General features: G+C 46.3%; 1 protein-coding gene across 1 annotated transcript in view; it reads left to right on the forward strand.

Moving 5' to 3' along the window:
- The window catches only part of MBOAT1 (membrane bound glycerophospholipid O-acyltransferase 1), a 175,009-nt gene that overhangs the window by 80,569 nt on the left and 75,166 nt on the right, over positions 1–19,274 (forward strand). Inside the window, exons 2-3 of the mRNA XM_075533406.1 lie at positions 748–893; positions 2,216–2,293. Of these exons, the coding sequence (XP_075389521.1) occupies positions 748–893; positions 2,216–2,293 (224 nt within the window). The remainder of the gene's footprint in view (positions 1–747; positions 894–2,215; positions 2,294–19,274) is intronic.

Here is a 19,274-nt window from a genome sequence, read left to right on the forward strand (position 1 = left end):
TCCAGCCCTCCAACGGGTATGAGGGACAGTGAACTGGCCCCCTGTTTAAATAGCTTGAGGACCCCTGGTCTAAAGGTTCCCACCAGTCTCTATCTGACCAGTAAGCTCAGTCTCTTTTATGAGTTTGAACTCTCTTCCCATGGTTTTCTCCACATTATCCAGAGCTTCCTATTTTTTTCCAATGGTTTTATTTGCGTATACTCCCCGTGTCATACAATTTACTTGTTCAGTCGTATTAAGATCTGTGCACTCATCTACCCTGGACATTCTAATGTGATCCGTCTCCGAGCAGTTGCCAGTGGGAGCGGGGCAGCCTCCAGTTCTTCTGGTCTCCGATTTGAGATCCAGGTGCACCCAGAGGCACTTTGGAAGAGAGATGACACGCTCTCCTTCCAAGAAATCAGCCACGAGAAGCCTCAGGAAGCCCAGTTCTACTTCAGTACATATGAGGTCACCATGAGGCTCAGTCCGCTGGACAGCAGATGTTGTTTGGGGGGTGAGCATGCCACACCGGCCAGTCAGAAAGAGTTGGAAAGCGACAATTGGGCTCATTGCTTATTAATTCTACCATGACCTCCAGCCTTTTGTCACTCCCACATGGACACGCCGTGGAGGCCAAAGCCAAGCCTACACCTGAACTTCACTGTTGTGGAAGTCTGACCAACAACAGACAGCGGCAAAAGGACAAGTCTGGGGAAAAGTCTCAGAGGCAGAAGGAAGGCGTTCATTCTCTCTTTTGTCCCACAGGTGAATTTTGTGGCCTGCCAGCTGTTTGCTCTGTTCGCTGCTTTCTGGTTTCGCCTCTACCTAAGTCCTGGTAAAACCAGCCCCCAGGTCCGGCACGTGTTTGCCACCGTTTTTGGCATCTATTTTGTCATCTTTTGTTTTGGTTGGTGAGTATGAACCTCGTAAACTCTCATCTGTCTCATCTGGGTGGGCTGTGTCAGCGTTCTTGGCATTTCCTGGGCACCGGGCTGAGGAGGAGCCCTGGTGGCTCTGTGGGTTAGGTGTTGGGCTGCTACCTGCAGGTAGGAGGTTCGAACCCCGCTGGTTGCTCTGAGGGAGAAAGAGGACGCTGTCTGCTCCTGGTTAGGTTTGCAGTCTTGGAAACCTTTGAGTTTGGATAGGATAGCAAGGGTCTGATTTCCCCCCTAATTGTGAGTAATGAGGGCTTGGCAGGCATCTCCACTTACTGTGAGGTACCTGCAGCCACTTTCCTGAGGAGCCCGGGGAGGTCAGTGCCATGGATCTTGTCCTTTAAGCTCGATTTTAGTGGATTTCCCTCTGGCTCATGCCAAGCAGGATGCTGTGAGGTTTGAATTTTATTCCCCATGGGGCACTTTCCTCCAAGCTGTGCGTTTCTTTCAGAGACCCTGGTGCTAGTCACAAGGCAGTCAGAGGAGAACAATGGGGTCAGGTAGATCTTGGGGATCTCCGACAGAGAAGACCCTGCAGGCAGGGCTTTCCTCTCCCAGGTCAGCCTGGCGGATGCCCCAGACAGCATTTTGTGAGGAAGAAGTTTCAGGGGTGAGCGCTTTTAGAAGCTGTGAATTTGGGTATTTGTTCCGAGTGCTGGAAAAGTGCTCCTGTTTCTTCAGTAGGAATCTGAATTACACGTCAGGGAAAGTCTTGTGATCTGGGGACCCTGATGGTGGGGCTGGTAGAACGCAATGGAAGGACAGAGCATTCCGAAGGGAAATCGCTCTCCTGTGGATTCTCAACTACACGTGTGAGAAAAGAATACAGACCAACCTACTGCCATCGAATCGATTCCAACTCACAACTTCCCTGTCGCGGGTTTCTGAGCCTGTACATCTTTATAGAACCAGGTGGTGTCCTGCCCCCCCCCCCCCGCCTTCAGAGCAGCTAGTGGGTTTGAACTGCAGACCCTGTGGTTAGCAGCCTCGCCCTCACCCAATAGCACCCCCAGGACCCTTTGACAAACACAGAAGCCTCCATGGATAGACTGCTGACAGTACAACCTGTGTAGTTAGCAGACTATGTCTTGGCTTTTGCCTGTCAGTTCAAGATATAAAGCCACCAATTTCAATTGCGTGGGCCAGAAGGACTTGCTTTATTTTCTCTGGCATAACTGTGCGTTATCTGGTCACTGGCATTTTGGTGGGGTTGGGATAGAGTAGACAGTATGAATAGCCAATAGGTATGTTAACCAAAAATGTGCTCAGTATCTTCCCTGCTCCATTATGTCTTCTAGGTACTCTGTCCACCTTTTGGTGCTGGTGTTAATGTGCTATGGGATCCTGGTCACCGCAAGCATACCCAATATCCACAGGTAAGACTCTGGCACTGAACCGTGCAGGTGAGGGTCTCTCCGGTCTTCCCATTGGGCTTCCCAGGGTAAAGGTGTAACTTCCTCAATCTTCACAAGTGGTGTGTTCAAAGTTCTCTAGACTGAGACAGGTGGATGCGATCCCTCAGGAGTGGGAGTCTTCAGAGAAGGCTTTTTGAACACCAAACCATTTTAAACTTACTGCCGCGGAGTCAATGCTGTTTCACAGTGACCCCTAGTCACTAGCCCCTGCTAGTGGTTTCCAACTGCTGACCATGTGGATCGCAGCCCCACACGTAACCCCTATGCCTCCTTTATGAAAATGGTGGGATCAAAGCAGGGATCATCCGGGAAAGCAAGTATCAGGATTAGACTCAGATGTATATAAGAGAAATTCCAGGTTAACAGCGACTTAAACGAGACAGAGCCTTCCTCATTTTCATATAGAGCATCACAGAGTCGCAGGCACTTAGCCGCCTTTCTTTCTATTTCACTGACTTCCACATGTAGATTCCCTGATCACGGCTCCCTCTGGGATTGAGATGCTTGCCAGCAGGCCAGCCATCATGCCAGCATCCTAGTTGGAAGGAAGGAGAGGAAGATGTAGTGAGCGCTTTTAAAGATCCCTGGTGGCTCAGTGGGCTAAGCTTTGGGTGGCTGTCTGAAAGGTTGCAGCCACGCTGCGGGAGCAAGCTGAGACAGTCTGCTTCTGTAGCGATCCACAGGCTTGGGGATCCCGTGGAGCAGTCTACGCTGTCCTATAGGCTCCTGATGACCTGGAGTCCACAATGACAGTGGCCATGGGTAGCCCGGGACAAAAGTTTCACTTGTACCTCTTTGCCCCAAACTTAGTGAAGGGACCACACTTACCTCTCAGGGCATGTTTTACCTGGGCTGGAATGAGGTCCTCTAAATTCTGGGTGCATTTCCTAAGGAGGAAGGTGAAAATGTCTGATGTAGTCAGCAGTTAGCAGACTCCGCTGCGAAGTAGGGAGCAAATAACAAAACGGAGGCATTCCAAACAGAATGATCAGGAGCAAGAGGCGGCATGGGGATGGGAGTGGTACGCCCTTTAGCATTGAGCATGTTAAAGGCTAGTAAATAGTGGAGAGGGGCAGTGGGGCCTATTTTGCATACCCTTCAGGTGAAATTCACATAACATAAAACTCACCCATTTAACCATTGTAATGTGTGCAGTCTAGACGGTTCAGTACATCCACAATGTGGTACAACCATCACCAATATTAATTCCAGGATATTTCCATCATTCCAAAAAGAACCCCATAACCGACACCCCAACCCCACCCCACGCCCCACTCCCTACTGTGACATATGTCTTGGAAGCTACTAATCTACTTTCCTTTTTCCGTGAATTTTCCTATTTTGGATATGTCATATAAATGAAGCCATAGAATGTGCGGGTCTTTGTAACTAGTGTCTTTTGGCACAAACTTCTCACGTTCTTCCTTGTTCGGTATGGGTGAGTCCTTTCTCATTTACCATATGGACGGACTGCATTGTGTCTCTCCAGCCATCAGGTGATGGGCATTTTTGTGGTTTCAGCCCTTTGACTGTTAGGAAGCATGCCATGGATATCCATTTATGCTTTTGTGTGCATACATTGTTTTCAGCGCCCGTGGGCATACATGCCTGGGCATGGAATTGCTGGGTCACATAGAGGGCTGCCACGCGTTGGAACCGACTCAATGGCAGTGCGTTCGGTTTGGAATTTATAATGAATCTACCTTTCCTTTTGGAGGACTGCACAAACTGCTTTCCGTTTTCACTTTTGTCAGCAACATATGTGAGTTCCAGTCAGGGCACATCCTTCCCGGCAGTTATTATTTTCTGTTTTCTAATAATGTAAACTTATTTTGCCATCCAAACAGGTGAGAGGGGGCATTTCCCTGTGTTTTCCTCTTTCCTGCATTTCATTTATTTTGTTGTTGTTGAGACTACGCACAGCAAACCGGAGGCCAGCTCACCAGTTTCTGCATGTACAACTTACCGACAGGATTACATTCTTCAGGCTGTACAACCTCAGTTACCTTCCCTTTCTGAGCTGTTCCATTTTCATTAACATAAACTGATTAGTCATTCCTTAAGGGTTCTCTCTAATCTTTCTAGTTCGTGTTGTTGCTTTGATCCCACATGGATAGGTTTAAAAAAAAATCATTTTATTGGGGGCTCATACAATTCTTATCATAATCCATCCATCCATCATTGTGTCAAGCACATTTGTGCATATGTTGCCATCACCATTCTCAAACATTTTCTTTCTACTTGAGCCCTTAATATCAGCTCCTCATTTTTCCCCTCCATCCCCATTCCCCCATCCCTCACAAACCCTTGATAATTTATAAATTATTATTATTTTGTCATGTCTTACACTGTCCGATATCTCCTTTCACCTACTTTTATGTTGGCCATTCCTCAGGTATGAAGTTATATATAGATCCTTGTAATCGGTTCCCCCTTTCCTCCCCACCCTCCTTCCACTCCCAGTATCACCACTCTTACCTCTGTCCTAGATTCTCTGTGTCTCCAGTACCTATCTGTACTAGTGTACATCCTCTGGTCTAGTCATATTTGTAAGGTAGAATTGTGATCATGATAGTGGCTGGGGAGGAAGCATTTAGGAACTAGAGGAAAGCCGTATGTTTCATTATTGCTAAACTGTACCCTGACTGACTCTTCTGGGTCTTGGGTCCCCACTCTGCACTCCCCCTCATTCACATTGATTTGATTTTTCTTCTTTGATGCCAGATACCTGATCCCTTTGACACCTCGTGATCACACAGGCTGGTGTGCTTCTTCTAAGTGCGCTTTGTTGCTTCTGAGCTAGATGGCCGCTTGTTTATCTTCAAGCCTTTAAGACCCCAGGTGCTATATCTTTTGATTGCCAGATACCATCAGCTTTCTTCACCACATTTGCATATGGATAGTTTTCATAAGCTCATCATGCTCAAGGGAGACCTTTTTATTCCTAGTTAAGCTAAACTATTCTTGGATTTTAAGATGACTTCCAGCAGGATTTTGACTTAAGGTTTAAAATTATCTTAGGGCAGTACTTTTAGAGGCTCATCTGCCCTCCTCAATGGCTCCAGAAAGTCTAAAGTCCTTGAAAATTTGAAACTCTGTTCTGCATTCACCCCTTCTTGATCAGGATTGTCTGAGGGAGTCTTTGGCCACAATGCTCAGTAATGGTAGCTGGGCACCATCTAGTTCTCCGGGTCTCATAACAAAGGCAGCAGTTTTTCCTGAAGGCTATTAGTCACACATCCCATATCTTCTCTCTTTTCCTAATGCTCCTCCCTTCCCTTTTGCCCCAGGTAAATAGAGACCAATTATTGTGCCTTGGATAGCTGCTTATAAGTTTTTAAGACCCCAGGAGCTATGCATTGAGCTTAGAGGTAGAACACAAGCTGTAAGTGAGCTATTAGGCCAATGAACAGAGATGTCCTATGACACCATGTCCCCAAACCTCCAAACCAAGGAACCAAATTCTCCGAGGCACCTGCCTGTATGTAAGTAGCCTCAGCAGCTTCCCTCTTTTGGCGACGTTGTAAATAGATCTGTCATGTGACTTTTACCACCTCAGTGTTTTACAGCTGTATAAGTTACTGACAGAAAGGACAGGAACCAGCTGTGTCAGTCTAGCCTTAATTAATGCCATTACCCCCCCTCCCCCGACTTCCATAACTGTTAACCCCTTCCTGCCCGCTCCCTCCCACCCCTTGGTAACCACTAATAAATATTGGTCGCTATTCTTTGCCTCATCTTGTTATATAAGTGAGGCCATATGCAATATTTGTCCTCTGGTGGTTGGTGTAGTTAAGGGAGGGGAGACAAACCATCGACTGAGGGAAACTCTTTCAAAAGACATGTCCTATAAAGACCTTTCATGCTGACAATACAAAGGTCTATCGAAACGTAGGATAGGCTTCTCTCTGGAAAATGAACGCGAGATTTGAACGGATGCTTTCGTTAAAGAAGACGTTAGGATGGCCACTAAAGCCTAGGACAATTTGCTCTTCATCATTATTCATTAAGGAAGTGGAAAGTAAAATTACAGAGTTAAAATTACCGCATCTACCAATTCAGCCAAACCACACCAGCTGCCAGAATGCCGCTCACCAAGCCTTTCTTCTGAGGTGCTTTTGGGAGGGTTCGAACAACCAACCTTTATGTTCACAGTCAAACCCTTAACTGTCTACCGTGGCACTCCCGTCTACGTATTCAAAACAGAACCAACACTTCCGCTGATTCTGACTCCTAACCTCAGCACACTGGGATGTTGAGACTACGGAGTTTTATGGAGCAGACGGCCTCATCTGACTGCTAGCTTGTGGCTCGTGGCTCTGAGCAGCCCCCTACCTAACCCACCGCACCGCAAACTCAAAAGCACACTCCCTGCCATCAAGCCAATTCCAATGCATGGCCACCCTGTGGGATAGGGTCGAACTGTCCTGTGGGTTTCTGAGACCGGAACTCTTTAAGAGAGAAGAAAGTCTTGTCTTTTTCCTAAGGACTGACTGGTGGTTTTGAACTGCTGACTTTGCCGTTAGCAGCCCACCACGTAACCACCGTGCTACCAGCACCACACGGGCTCCTTATGTAACTATTAGAAGGCTTACATGATTCAAATAACATGAAGACGGATCGAGCTAAGTTTATTTGGGAGTCTGGAGCTGCTGGAACTCCTGCCTACCCCTGGTGTGGTTTTAAAATGAGATAAGTACTGTGAAAAACAATTTGGGAGTTCCTTTCCTAAAAAGAGACCCACCAGGGGACCCATCCATTTCACACCTAGGTGCTTTCCCAAGGGAGAGAAAGTGCTAAAATAAAGGCCTCGGCCTGGCACCCCTGTCAGGCCAAAATAATCCAGACATTAACAGAGGGAGGGAGAGACCAGCAGTGGTTCTGTGGCACTGATAACCCACGGGGTGTGTGTGTGGGTGGGGGAAGTGCTTCCTCTAACTGTCTCTCTGAAAGAAGAAAGGAAAGGGTTTTGATACATTTGGATAAAGGGAAGCAACATTGAAAGTATTGTAACAAGGGTGAGGGGAGTATTGGTGACTGAACATCAGCATTGTTGCAACTAGGGTGAGAGGAGCTAAGAGTCTTCCTCCCCTGTGTGCCGTCTCCACTCCCTTGGTCAGAGTCCCCACAATATGCTCACAGCGAGCACACAGTAGGCTGCTTTCTCTTGCTTTCCCCCTGGGACTCACAGAATATGTTTCAGTGTGACTATTCATTAACATCCCCATTCTCTGGCCTGAAATCACTAGCTATTCGTTTGCATGTTTACTGCCAAGGACACGAAAACAAATCACAGGGTAACGAAAACAAGTCACACGAAAACCACACGATAGAAATCTTCGTGATTCCTCCGCACGTATATTTAATAGTTCCTTTGACTTCAGTCAGCTCAATACGAACCACATGAACCTCCAGCATCCAGAGGGAAGCAGTGAACTGGGCAGTCCACTGAGGCCTGACGGGTCCTCAGAAGCCTGCATGCACCCCCCACAAGACTAGTCCACAGATGCCCATGGAGCTCTGTTGTGTCAGCCAAAGAACCGGGGTACAGCCCACCTATGAACAACGGAAGAGGACTCCGCCATCAAAAGGGAGGAACAATTTATGCAGAGGCCGCTGCTGAATTTCCAAGGAACTAGGCTGGAAGAAGGGAACCATGGACTTCTACCAAGAGAAGAGGCAAACAAATTCATAGAGACAGACCTCTGGGAGTGAGCTTACCTGGGACAAGGTGGTGCAGAAGACGTGAAAGGAACTTCGGAAGGGCATGAAGAAGAAACTTTTGGGGCTGGGGGGTAGGGTTGAGGGACATGCTGACTAACTTGGTTTGGGTGATAGCTTTCTGAGTATCAATTACAGTCTTGGGGCCCCACAGCTGGGCTGTGCTGAGTCCGTCTGGACTCGCTGCCGTGAGTGGGGTTTGTTGTTGTTGTTGTTTGGTTGTTTGGTTCTGAGTATCCACATATGTCCAAATCCCTCATCCAGATGACATGTCCTTCCCTTGTCTTTTCCTGTGTAAGACAATACACGTTCCTCTTAAATAATAAGTCTTACAGCGTAGCAAAGCGCACACTGTAAATGCATGCTGTAAGCCTATTCAGAAGTGACTCCACAGCAGTGAGTGGGGTTTTGTTGTTGTTGTTTTGAGGCTCCGTGCGATACCTGGCTGTGCATTTCACAGCATCTCCATTTGCCACGGCGTTTCTGGAAACTCAGGAACATTCCAATTCTACCTTCTTTCTGGCATGGAAGGCGAGCTCCATATAACGAAGGTTTCCCCTCTGGTTCATGGCAGCAAAGTCAAATCCAGAGCAGTCTCTGGCACCGAGTAAGGGTTCCATAAATATTTACTGAATGAACGACTGAAAGATGTTTAAAAGCCCTTTGTCCTTTTATGGCGTCTTCTGTTTTCTCTGAGCAGCAGATCGTTTGCTTCAGCTCTAGGAAGAGTTTTTGATTCATCAGAATCTGACCAAAAAGGCTTTCCTTCTTCCATGTGCTGCAACTTAATTGCTCACTGCACACCCCTGTTAGCACACTCTTCTGGTGTTTGAGAGAGCCTGTGTTTGCATGCTTTTCAATTTCGTAGTCAGCAGACTAGTTGGCGGCCAGGCGGCTGGGGCACTGCCAGGCTCCTGGCAGGGGAGCAGCCGCAGGGCAGCTCCTGCTGGTGCTAGGAGCCCCCTGGGCTCCCGGAGAAGCTGAGTCTTTGTTATGGATGGAGGTGCCTGCTGAGCCAGGGAAGGTCTGGAGCAGGCTTCCAGGAAAACACTCTGACTTAGGCCCCATCCCCAGTGCCAGAGGTCTAAGAGGGCCTGGCCGGGAACCCAGCAACAGTGACTGTGATGCCAGTGTCTGGTGCCACAGAACCCTCCACATTGGATCTCAGCACTGCAACAGGACTGTTTTTCTACAAGTAGCTCATCAATGCCCGGAGGATGCCTGGAAATCTAGTGTTTGAATCAACCTTTATTTATTTAAATAGTTTTATTAAGGGCTTATACCACTCTTATCACAATCCATACATACATCAACGGTGTAAAGCACATTTGTACATTCATTGCCCTCATCATTCTCAAAACATTTGCTCTCCACCTAAGCCCCTGGCATCAGCTCCTCATTTTGCCCCCTCCCTTCCTGCTCCCCTCTCCCTCATGAAGCCTTGATAATTTATAAATTATTTTTATCATATCTGAATCAATATTTAGAGGCATCCAAGGGCAGCTTCCTAAAAAGTATCTACCACGCTCAATAAGGGCAGGGTTCACCAGCCCAGACCGCAAAACTCATTGCCATCAAGTTGAGTCTGACTTTCAAGAACCATCTGGGACAAGATGGACTGTAACTCTTTACAGGAGTAGAAAGTCCCCTCTGTCTCCCCAGGAGCGGCTGGTGGTTTTGAACTGTCCACCTCGTGATCACTCTGCCACCAGGGATGTGTGACGTTAGCAATAGATTACCACACAGAGAACAGAAGGGTGTGCTTTTCTGATGAGCGATCACATCTGCTCACAGGAGAAAAGGCTTTGGGAATTCATCCATTTGTCCTCTGCTCAGTGTTGTGCTGCCCCCACCAGAGTGTGCAACAGTGACTTTGCTTTAATGAGGAAGTCTTTGAACTTATGCTGAGATTGGTATTGGCCCCACTCACTGGAAAATGATGGTGTGTGTGTGTGTGTGTGTGTGTGTGTTCTCCTTTGCATCAAGGTTGGAGTCGGTCAAGCTGTATAGCATGTGGACTGCTGCCAGAGCCTCAAGGACGTTGTAGTTGAGGACTTGAGTGAGATACAAAGGCTGTTTGTGTTCAGTGGTTGTGTCTGGAAGGTGAGCATCATAGAATGCCAATTTAATAGAAGAAAATATTCTTGCATTGAGAGAGTACTTGAGTGGAGGTCCAATGTCCTTCTGCTACCTTAATACTAAACCTATAAATATATACATATAGATCTATTTCCCCATCCTCATATATAAATATATTTGCATATGTGCATGTCTTTATCTAGACCTTTATACGTGCCCTTTGATTCCCAGATCTTTCCTCTGTTTCCCTTGACTTTCCTTCTGTCCCACTATGCCTGGCTATCAAAAGATACAGCATCTGGGGTCTTAAAAGCTTGAAGGTAAACAAGCGGCCATCTAGCTCAGAAGCAACAAAGTTCACACGGAAGAAGCACACCAGCTTGCGTGATCACGAGGTGCTGAAGGGATCAGTTATCAGGCATCAAAGAATAAAAAATCATTGTGTGCTCACCTCCATGATATGATCAGCTGAAGACAATTGGGTGCATAAGCAAATGTGGCGAAGGAAGCTGATGGTACCTGGCTATCAAAAGACATAGCGTCTGGGGTCTTAAAGGCTTGAAGGTAAACAAGCGGCCATCTAGCTCAGAAGCAACAAAGCCCACATGGAAGAACCACACCAACATGTGCAATCATGAGGTGTCAAAGGAATCAGGTATCAGGCATCATCAGAACAAAAAATCTTACCATAGTGAATGAGCAGGGGAGTGCGGAGTGGAGACCCAAAGCCCATTTGTAGACCACTGGAGATTCCCTTGCAGAGGGGTCTCGGGGAGGAGATGAGCCATTCAGGGTGCAATGTAGAATTGATGAAAAATACAACTTTCCTCTAGTTTCTAAATGCTCCCCCCACCCTCCACTATCATGTTCTGAATTCTCCCTTGCAAGTCTGGCTAGACCAGAGGATGTACACTGGTACAGATAGGAATTGGAAACACAGGGAATCCAGGGCGGATGATCCCTTTAGGACCAGTGGTGTGAGTGGCGATACTGGGAGGGTAGAGGGAGAGTATGTTGGAAAGGGAGAACCAATTACAAGGATCTATGTGTGACCTCCTCCCTGGGGGCCAGACAACAGAAAAGTGGGTGAAGGGAGATGTTGGACAGGGCAAGATATGCCAAAATAATAATTTATAAATTATCAGGGGTTCAAAATAATAATTGATAAATTATCAAGGGAGTGGGGAGGGAGGGGAAAAAGTGAGGAGCTGATGCCAGGGGCTTAAGTCGAGAGCAAATGTTTTGAGGATGATGAGGGCAATGAATGTACAAATGTGTTTTACACAATTGGTGTATGTATGGAAGATGATAAGAGTTGTATGAGCCCCTAATAAAACTATTAAAAAAAGAAAAAGAAAGACTATTTGTGAATAGCTATTTCAGTTGAATATTAGTGTTCCTGATCATATTTGTACCAAACACCACATCAACCATCACTCCTTACCAGATGGCGACAACCTGAGTTTTCTTAGCAAAGAAAGAGCTCACTTTGCAGATGGTGCGAAGACCCAAGACTTGTGCGAAGACTTGTGCAGACAAGCTATGAGAAGATGCTTTCACTTGTATTTGGCACTCCAATGCCTGTCTGTCTGTCTTGCAGGAAGACAGTTGCGGTTGTTCCACCATGAACCCCTTACGTACCAAGACTGGAGAATATCGCCTCTCCTGCTCCCACTCAAGCACAGTTAGTATTTGAATCTAAAGGAAAGTAAGTGAATTAAAGAGACTCGCAACCAGTGACGATCACATGCGACACAGTCCCCTGTCTTTTCCAGTGTTTGCAGAACTACAAAAACCACGCCGTAGTGAAAGCCCTCCACCCACACACGGATGTCTGCTTACTGTGTAGGCCGATCGCTATGGACTGCAAGACTTTGAAATTTTAAGTAGTTTAAAATTTTAGTCTTTAAAGACCTTAATGATATAACTTTTCATATTTTTTCCCATTTTTTTCCTGCCACCCTGTCTCCCTCCAACTATTGCTGCATGTACTTTGGGCGTCAACGCAGTGTTACTATTCAATCAGTTCAAAGGGTCACCTAGAAGCAGAGACGAGCGTTGCTAAGTGTGGAAGGAAGTGTAGCTAGAATGCTCCTTCGAAGCGTGGATGGTGAGACTCTGACTCACATAGCTTGGACATGAGAGACCAGTCCCTGGAAAGACCAGTCCCTGGAAAAGGACATCATACTTTATAGAGAGTCAGCCAAAAAAAAAGCAAAAGGACCCTGAACGAGATGGGTTGACACAGTGGACTCCAACAGTGGCATCAAACACAATTGTGAGGATGGCACGGGACCTGGCAGTGTTTCCTTTTGTTGTATCCAGGGCCATGGTGACCCAACTGAATGGCACCCAACAGCCATGATAATTATATCATTGAAGCTGTCTTTATTGAAAAAACTAAAAAGCTGCTGGATAACTCTGTCACTCAAAGTCTTTGCAAATCCTACTTATTGGTGGCCCAGCCTGTTTGGGATTACAAACATGGCAAAACACAAGTATTTGTTACTGGCTGTCTACTTCAGTTGGGTCATTGCTGCATTTCTTATGAATGTTACTGGTGCTCCACATCTTCTGATAATCACCTTCTTCTAAGCAAATGTACTAAAAGACACCTTAAATCATTCTGACTAACACGGTGGTCCAGTGATCACGAGTAGGTACTGGAATGCCTGATGCCCTAAAGAGGAAGTAGTGTGATTGTAAGCTTAATAAATTTCTCTTTAGGGCCTTATGGCGCTGCAGCAGAAGTAGGAATACGGTCACACCTCTAAAGGTCCATTTGAATCCAGTTTGCGCTATGGTAGTTATATAATCTGTTGCCAACTTGAGACTTAGGAGTGAAGGGGTGGCTTTTAGCCTGTCACTCAGGTCACAGCTTGATGACCTCATTTGGAGACACTAAGGAGATAAATAGCTTGCTGGAAGCAGGACATACAGACGCTCCCTGTGAGACATCCCTGTTGACAGGACACGTCGAGCTATGCTAGAGCCCTGGAGCTAGAGGAGCCATGTGGAGACTCACACCGGTGCTGAGATGCTTCCACAGTCACGAGATCCGTAAGACTTTCCACCCACTGGCCTGTGATCTTCCTGCAATCAGCATCATTGTATGTGTTTCATAAGTCTGAAGAGGACTTTATAGATTGGTATTGGACATATGGGCTAATATCGGACTTATGGACTTGATCTAGACTGGGCTGGTTGTTTCTCAATAGTCAATTACTCTTGTATATTAAGCTCTTTCTTATACACATATTAATCTCCCTGGATTAGTTTCTCTCCTCTACCTGGACTAACACATATACTTACTTCCTTTTCCTGAATTTTAAATACCGCTTTAATTGTGAATTTTTTGTTTTACTCCCTCTGGAAGATGGCCAACAAGAAAAGAAACAAATTCAAATTAAATGCTTTAGTATCAGAATTTGCAGGACTGACAAATGTAAAAGAAACATAAGGAATTAAATTTTCTAATGCTGATTTATAGGTTTGTGACATATATACTTCTGCAGGGATCAAGGCTTGAAACTGCACTGTCTCTACAGAGAAATATCCTCCACTTGACTCTTTTAAATAGCATTTTGCTGGTCAGCAGTGTGAAACCACTCTGAGGAAGAAAGATGAGGCTTTATGCTCCTGTCAAGATTCACATCCTCAAAAACCCACAGGGGACGTTCTCTTCTGTCCTATTGGGTGACTGAGTTAGAATCGACTGCACAGTGGTGAGTTTAGTTTTAGTTTAGTACATTGTTTATCTGCTTTGAGTGCTGTGTTAGGCTGGGTTCTCTAGAGAAGCAAATCCAGTGATGCTGATATGTCTAAGTATCTAGAAAGACATTCTATCAAGGAATGCCTCACACAGTTGTAAATGTAAGTTCAGTTCATACCCAGAGGTCAGATGTGAATTAGGGGTTACTCTGGACTAATGTAGCTATTGAGGTTGACAAACCAGGAATCACAGGCCGGTGGATGCAAAGGTGAATGAATCCAGTGTGGGCAGCCTGCCGATAGCTTCTGGGATCAGCAGACAATATGGCAGGAGGTTGATGAACCGGATCCAGCAGAAATGGCCCGCTCTGCTTAAAGAGGAGCAGCTTACACCCTGAAGGAGTCTTTCTGGCAATCGCATCATTACTGTAACCTGACTTTGTTATGTTGGATCATGTACCGGGGGTTTCTTGCCACACTTCAGAGAATCCTGGCCCAGGGAAGTTTGCGTAAAACCTAACTTTCTTTTCTTTAGACTCGGCAAATGTCTATTAGGAAGACCAATGTAATCCATATGTAATAAAAAGTGAGCTCTGAAGGTGATATAGAAGATATGATAGATATATATATAACAGATGGGTGATATCAAAGAACTTCTTTATCCTGCAAGTCACCCATGCATATGATCCCATTTCAAGACTGTTTATTTAAAGAGGTAACTTGTAAATACCTGAGGAACCCCAATTTCAGACTTTAAAGGTCAAGGAGTAAGTAGTTTTAGAAAATTGAAGCAATATATATAAGCGATTATACACACATACACACACTCCTCAACTTTGTAAAATGTATTTCTCCCATCTTCTCAAATGTACACATTAGGGATATTCCTAATATTAAGTAATATTAGCATTTGCAGCCCTGGAATAAGTTCTCTCATTATAGCAAACCCTCACATGATAGATGTAACATCCTCCAGGTTCATAGCTGCTCAGGGACAGAGCTCTGGGCGATAAATAATGTCACACAGTTTACAGTCTACCACCTCAGAGTCATTGTTTATGGAATCTGGAGACTCAAGTATGGGCTGCAGACTGCCTTTGAAAGGAATGCTGCAGCTCATGTGGCCGGCCTTTCTCAGATTTCTATGAAAGGCTAATAAAAACCCTATTAGTTAAAAGAAATCCATTTGTGGTCATTCCGTTTGGTATCCCAAAGCGCTCTGAACATTAGTCCCCTCCTTGAGAGCGATGATGCCATTCCTCACCGAAGGGAAAGAGGAAGTCCCCATTTCTAATTTGCAAAGAATGGCATTTGGAAAAGACTTTTGTTTTAAGTGCAGGGTGGGGGGTGTGTGTCTGTGTGTTTTGGAAATGCTCGTCTTTCCTAAACTTGGATCTGGAAACAATTACGTGATTAACGATGGTGCCGGTTTCGCTGTTACCACGTCCCGCTCCCTTTCCAAAGGCCATTTGTCAGCACTCTTCACACACGCCTGACACAGGTGGGGCGTGGTTGCTGTCCGGAGGGTCAGGGACGGGCACGCCCACTGGTTCTGCGCCAGTTCCAGGCGGGTTGTGTGGGTGATGGGTCAGGAGTGGAATCCGCCAGGCCTGGCAGCGCCGAGCGGTATGCAGGCAGGTGATGAGTCTCCTGCGTTGTCACATGGTGATTGCAGCGGGCTGTGCCATGCACACCACCAGGGAGAGTGTCCCAAACAAGGTCTTTCCTTCTTTCTTTGCCAATTTGGCCGGAGTCGGGAGTGGCTGCTTGTTCCCCATGGATGTAACATTCAAAGGAATGTTTCCAACGTGGTTTCCTACTGATGTAGGACAAGGCGCTGGAGTTTGGGTCCGGAAACCTGGCTCCTCTTGGAAGTGTGTTTGGAAAAGCCCCACAGCGGCTTTGGACATCAGATGCCCCAGCTGTCCGGTGTGGGGTTTTCGACATCCCTGCAAACATTTGAGAACCTTGCTGCTAAGCAGAAGGTTGATGGCTGGAAGCCACCCAGACACGCTCCGAGGGAACTCCTGCTGCTTTGCCCCTGACAGGTGAAGCCAAAGCCTTCAGGGTTGAATGCTCACTGGACCACAGTTCTACCCTGACCACATGGGCTTGCTCGCCGTGAGTCAGTACCAGCTCCACAGGCACTGGTTTCCTTTGGTTTTTGGTTGACTAGTTTGCGCCTCAAGCGCTCGTCCAGCCCTTGCTTTCCGTGATTTTAGTTTGTACTTTCGAAGCCCAAGGAGTGCATTCTTCTCGACTTCCTGGACCCAGTCAGAAGATGACTGCACAGAGGGGGAGGGGATTGCTCTTTGCCACTGCGACTGTTTGGGGACTGGCACTCGTGTCCAGGAATTGCTTTTAGCATTCTTGATGGTGCCCCTTCCATTTCCTTCCCAAACCACCGTGTTGGGCGGAAGTCAGAGGCAGTAAGTTGTCATTTGTAAACCAGCTAGAATACAGTTTGTATCTGTTAGGATGGAAGTCTCCAGGAGAACTTGATGATGCAGTTATCACGACTGGAGCTCGGTGTCAACTACAAAGCCAAGTTCGTTCTAATAGACTGTGCCACTGTTTCTAGTATGGAGCATATGAGTCATTATACCATTTAGCCGATTACTATGTTATTTCATATTTTAAATATATTGTGTCTTGGACAGTTCTATGGGTGGTAGGCTTAAAAAAAATAATCCCCTCCCCTCGGCCCTCCACCCAGATGCAGAAATGAAGGCCCCCAGAGAGGTAAGCAAATAGACCTCTTGATAGATTTTTACAAGGTGAACACACCCAGGTGTCCCCACCCAGGTTTATGAGCCGCATGTTGCAGGTTGCCATGCCCCAGCCTCTCCTTTCTATAGCGCCTCGTAGCTTGGCTGCTCACAGCACAGATCAGTTTTGCCAGGGCTGGGATTTGATGAACTCACGTAGGTTGGTCTCCAGAATGCACTCTTTCTCTACCACTCCTGGATTCCTTGGATTTTTTCCCCCAGCTTTGCTCAGCGCATGCATGTGTTGCTCTATTGTAGGAGCAGCGGCACTTGGCAGCGTCCTTCATAGGTGGGGTCTGAGGGCAACAGTTGAATTACACCCGGTTTTCCCTCTTGAGCAGAGGCAAAGGACAAAAGTCCTGTTTCTACCGAGGACAAAGGGAAGCAGCCGGTGTGGCCACATTTGAAGGGGCCCTGGGAGAATCTGGAACAGCCCTTGTGGGTCTGAGAACCAGCTTGGTGCTTCTGTTTTGACCCTGTTGAATGAGCTGGAGAAACACAGCAGGTGTCTCAGGCAAGCATGCCCCAATCCTTTGACTCCTGCTCTTAAGGGAGTTGATTGATTTTGCTCAGCATCTCAGGAGCCTCTGCATGGCGAAAACAGTGAGCACTCAGCTGCTAACTAAAAGGTTAGCCGTTCGAGTTCACACAGAGGTGCCTAGGAAGATAGGTGTAGGGATGTGCTTTCAAAAACTAGCCACTGGAAACCCTGTGGTGTACAGTTCTGTTCTGACACGCCTGATGTTGCCATGAGTCAGAGCTGACTGGGTGAACATGTGGGGGTGAGCAGCCTCCACAACTGAATGGGTCCTAGGGGGCAGTAGTCTAATTGAAGGGCAAGTTCAAGAAACATCAGACAAGGCATGCAAGGGCTCACCTCTTCCTGGAGACTGGAACCAGTGAGAGAGAGAGAGAGAGAGAGAGAGAGAGAGAGAGAGAGAGAGAGAGAGAGAGAGAGAGAGAGAGAGGAGAGGGAGACCTAATGTATTCCGGTTCTCAGTTTCCCACAACTGGTTCGGGCTATTTATTTATCTATCTATTTATTTATTTATTTAGCATTTACGTTGTTCACCAAATGGCTTGGAAAAGGTCAAATAAAGATTAACCCAGAGTTGCAAAAAAAAAAAATTCTTGTTGAAAATAATGATAAAAGGGGATTTTAGAGTTTCCATAACTCCTTAATGTATGTTCTCTATCTGTCCCTTGCTACCAAATGAATTTTCATTATGGCTGTTTAACTATTCCTTAGTGGAATCTAATCTTCATGAGTTATTTTCCTGTGAATTTGTGATTTTCAATATAATATCAGAATATATATCTTCTTTGTTTTATGATATATTTGTATGTAAAAGTTATGTCTTCTGAAAAAAATGCCTTCTGAATTTATGTAGCAGTTGACAGGTTTCTGGGCCATGTAAACATTTGCTTAATGTATTCATTTCAGTTTATTTCATCTTATAGTAACTGAACTTGTACTCTGTGTCAGGGTTTGGGATGTTCAAGGTCACAATGAATTGGAGATGACAGACATATTGTTGACATTATCGCTGCATATGCTATATGATTGTACCAGAGAACTAGACGTGGGAGTGGTAGGCAATGAGTAGGTTGTGACTGCATCATGAAAGCCTCCGCTATGGATAGGAGCCCAGGGGTAGTGCTTACATCCACACTGGGCTGCTAAGCTCAAGGTCTGCAGTTTGAAACCACCAGCGGCTCTACAGGAGAGAGTTCCAGTCTCAGAAACTCACAGGGACCGTTTTATCCTGTTCTATTGGGTCTCTGTGGTTCAGCATCAACTCGATGGCAGTGAGTTAAAATTTTTCTTTAGCCTTGGATGGAGTGGGGTGGGGAGCCTGCTTTCTCTGGACCTTGGGACTTTATTTTGGAATTTAGTTGATAGGTATTCCAAAAACCAAACAAATAACAATAACAACAAAAACGCAGCCCTCTGCCGGAATGAAGAGATCCCAATTCCTTTTGAGCTCTACTCGAGAATAGAAGTCTCCCGTTTGGCTTTCCGAGGCTGTGAATGTCTATGGAAGCCACACCTTTCTCTTGTAGAGCAGAGGGTGGGTTCAAACCAGGACCTCTTGTTAGCAGTCAAGCCCTTTAACAGGGGTGCCAGTTCATCTGGAGTTTAACTCCAGGCCCAGGGTAACACACATGGTTAAACCTTCTACTAGCAGAAAGGTTGCCTGTTCAAACCCACCCTGATGTGCCTCAGGAGACAGGCCTGGTATACTTTTTCCTAAAAGGACATAGCCTTGAACACCCCCCACGCCCCAGGGAGCAGTTCTACTCTGTATGTGTGAGGCCACCAAGCGTCTAATTCTATGGCCACAATAAACTAATAGGTAGAGGAAGACAGCTTGGAGTAGGAGTCCTTGCTGTGCTTTGTACTCGCCCTTGAGTTGAGTCAATTGGGACACATGGTGACCCTATGTGTAAAGAGTTGGGCCTGACCTTCTGGAATCAGAGTACCTATTTTTGGAGGAGCCTTTAGCTGGGTTGTTACCACCAACGTTTTGGCAAGTAGTGGAGCACATACCGTTTGTGCCATCCAGGGGTCCCAGGTGCCTTGAAAGAATTAGGTAGGGAGGTGGGAAGAAAACAAAGCAAATGGAAGCCAAGAGAACAAAGTGTTCCATGAAGATCATCAG

Source organism: Tenrec ecaudatus, chromosome 1 (genome assembly GCF_050624435.1).
Source record: "Tenrec ecaudatus isolate mTenEca1 chromosome 1, mTenEca1.hap1, whole genome shotgun sequence".
Taxonomy (NCBI): domain Eukaryota; kingdom Metazoa; phylum Chordata; class Mammalia; order Afrosoricida; family Tenrecidae; genus Tenrec; species Tenrec ecaudatus.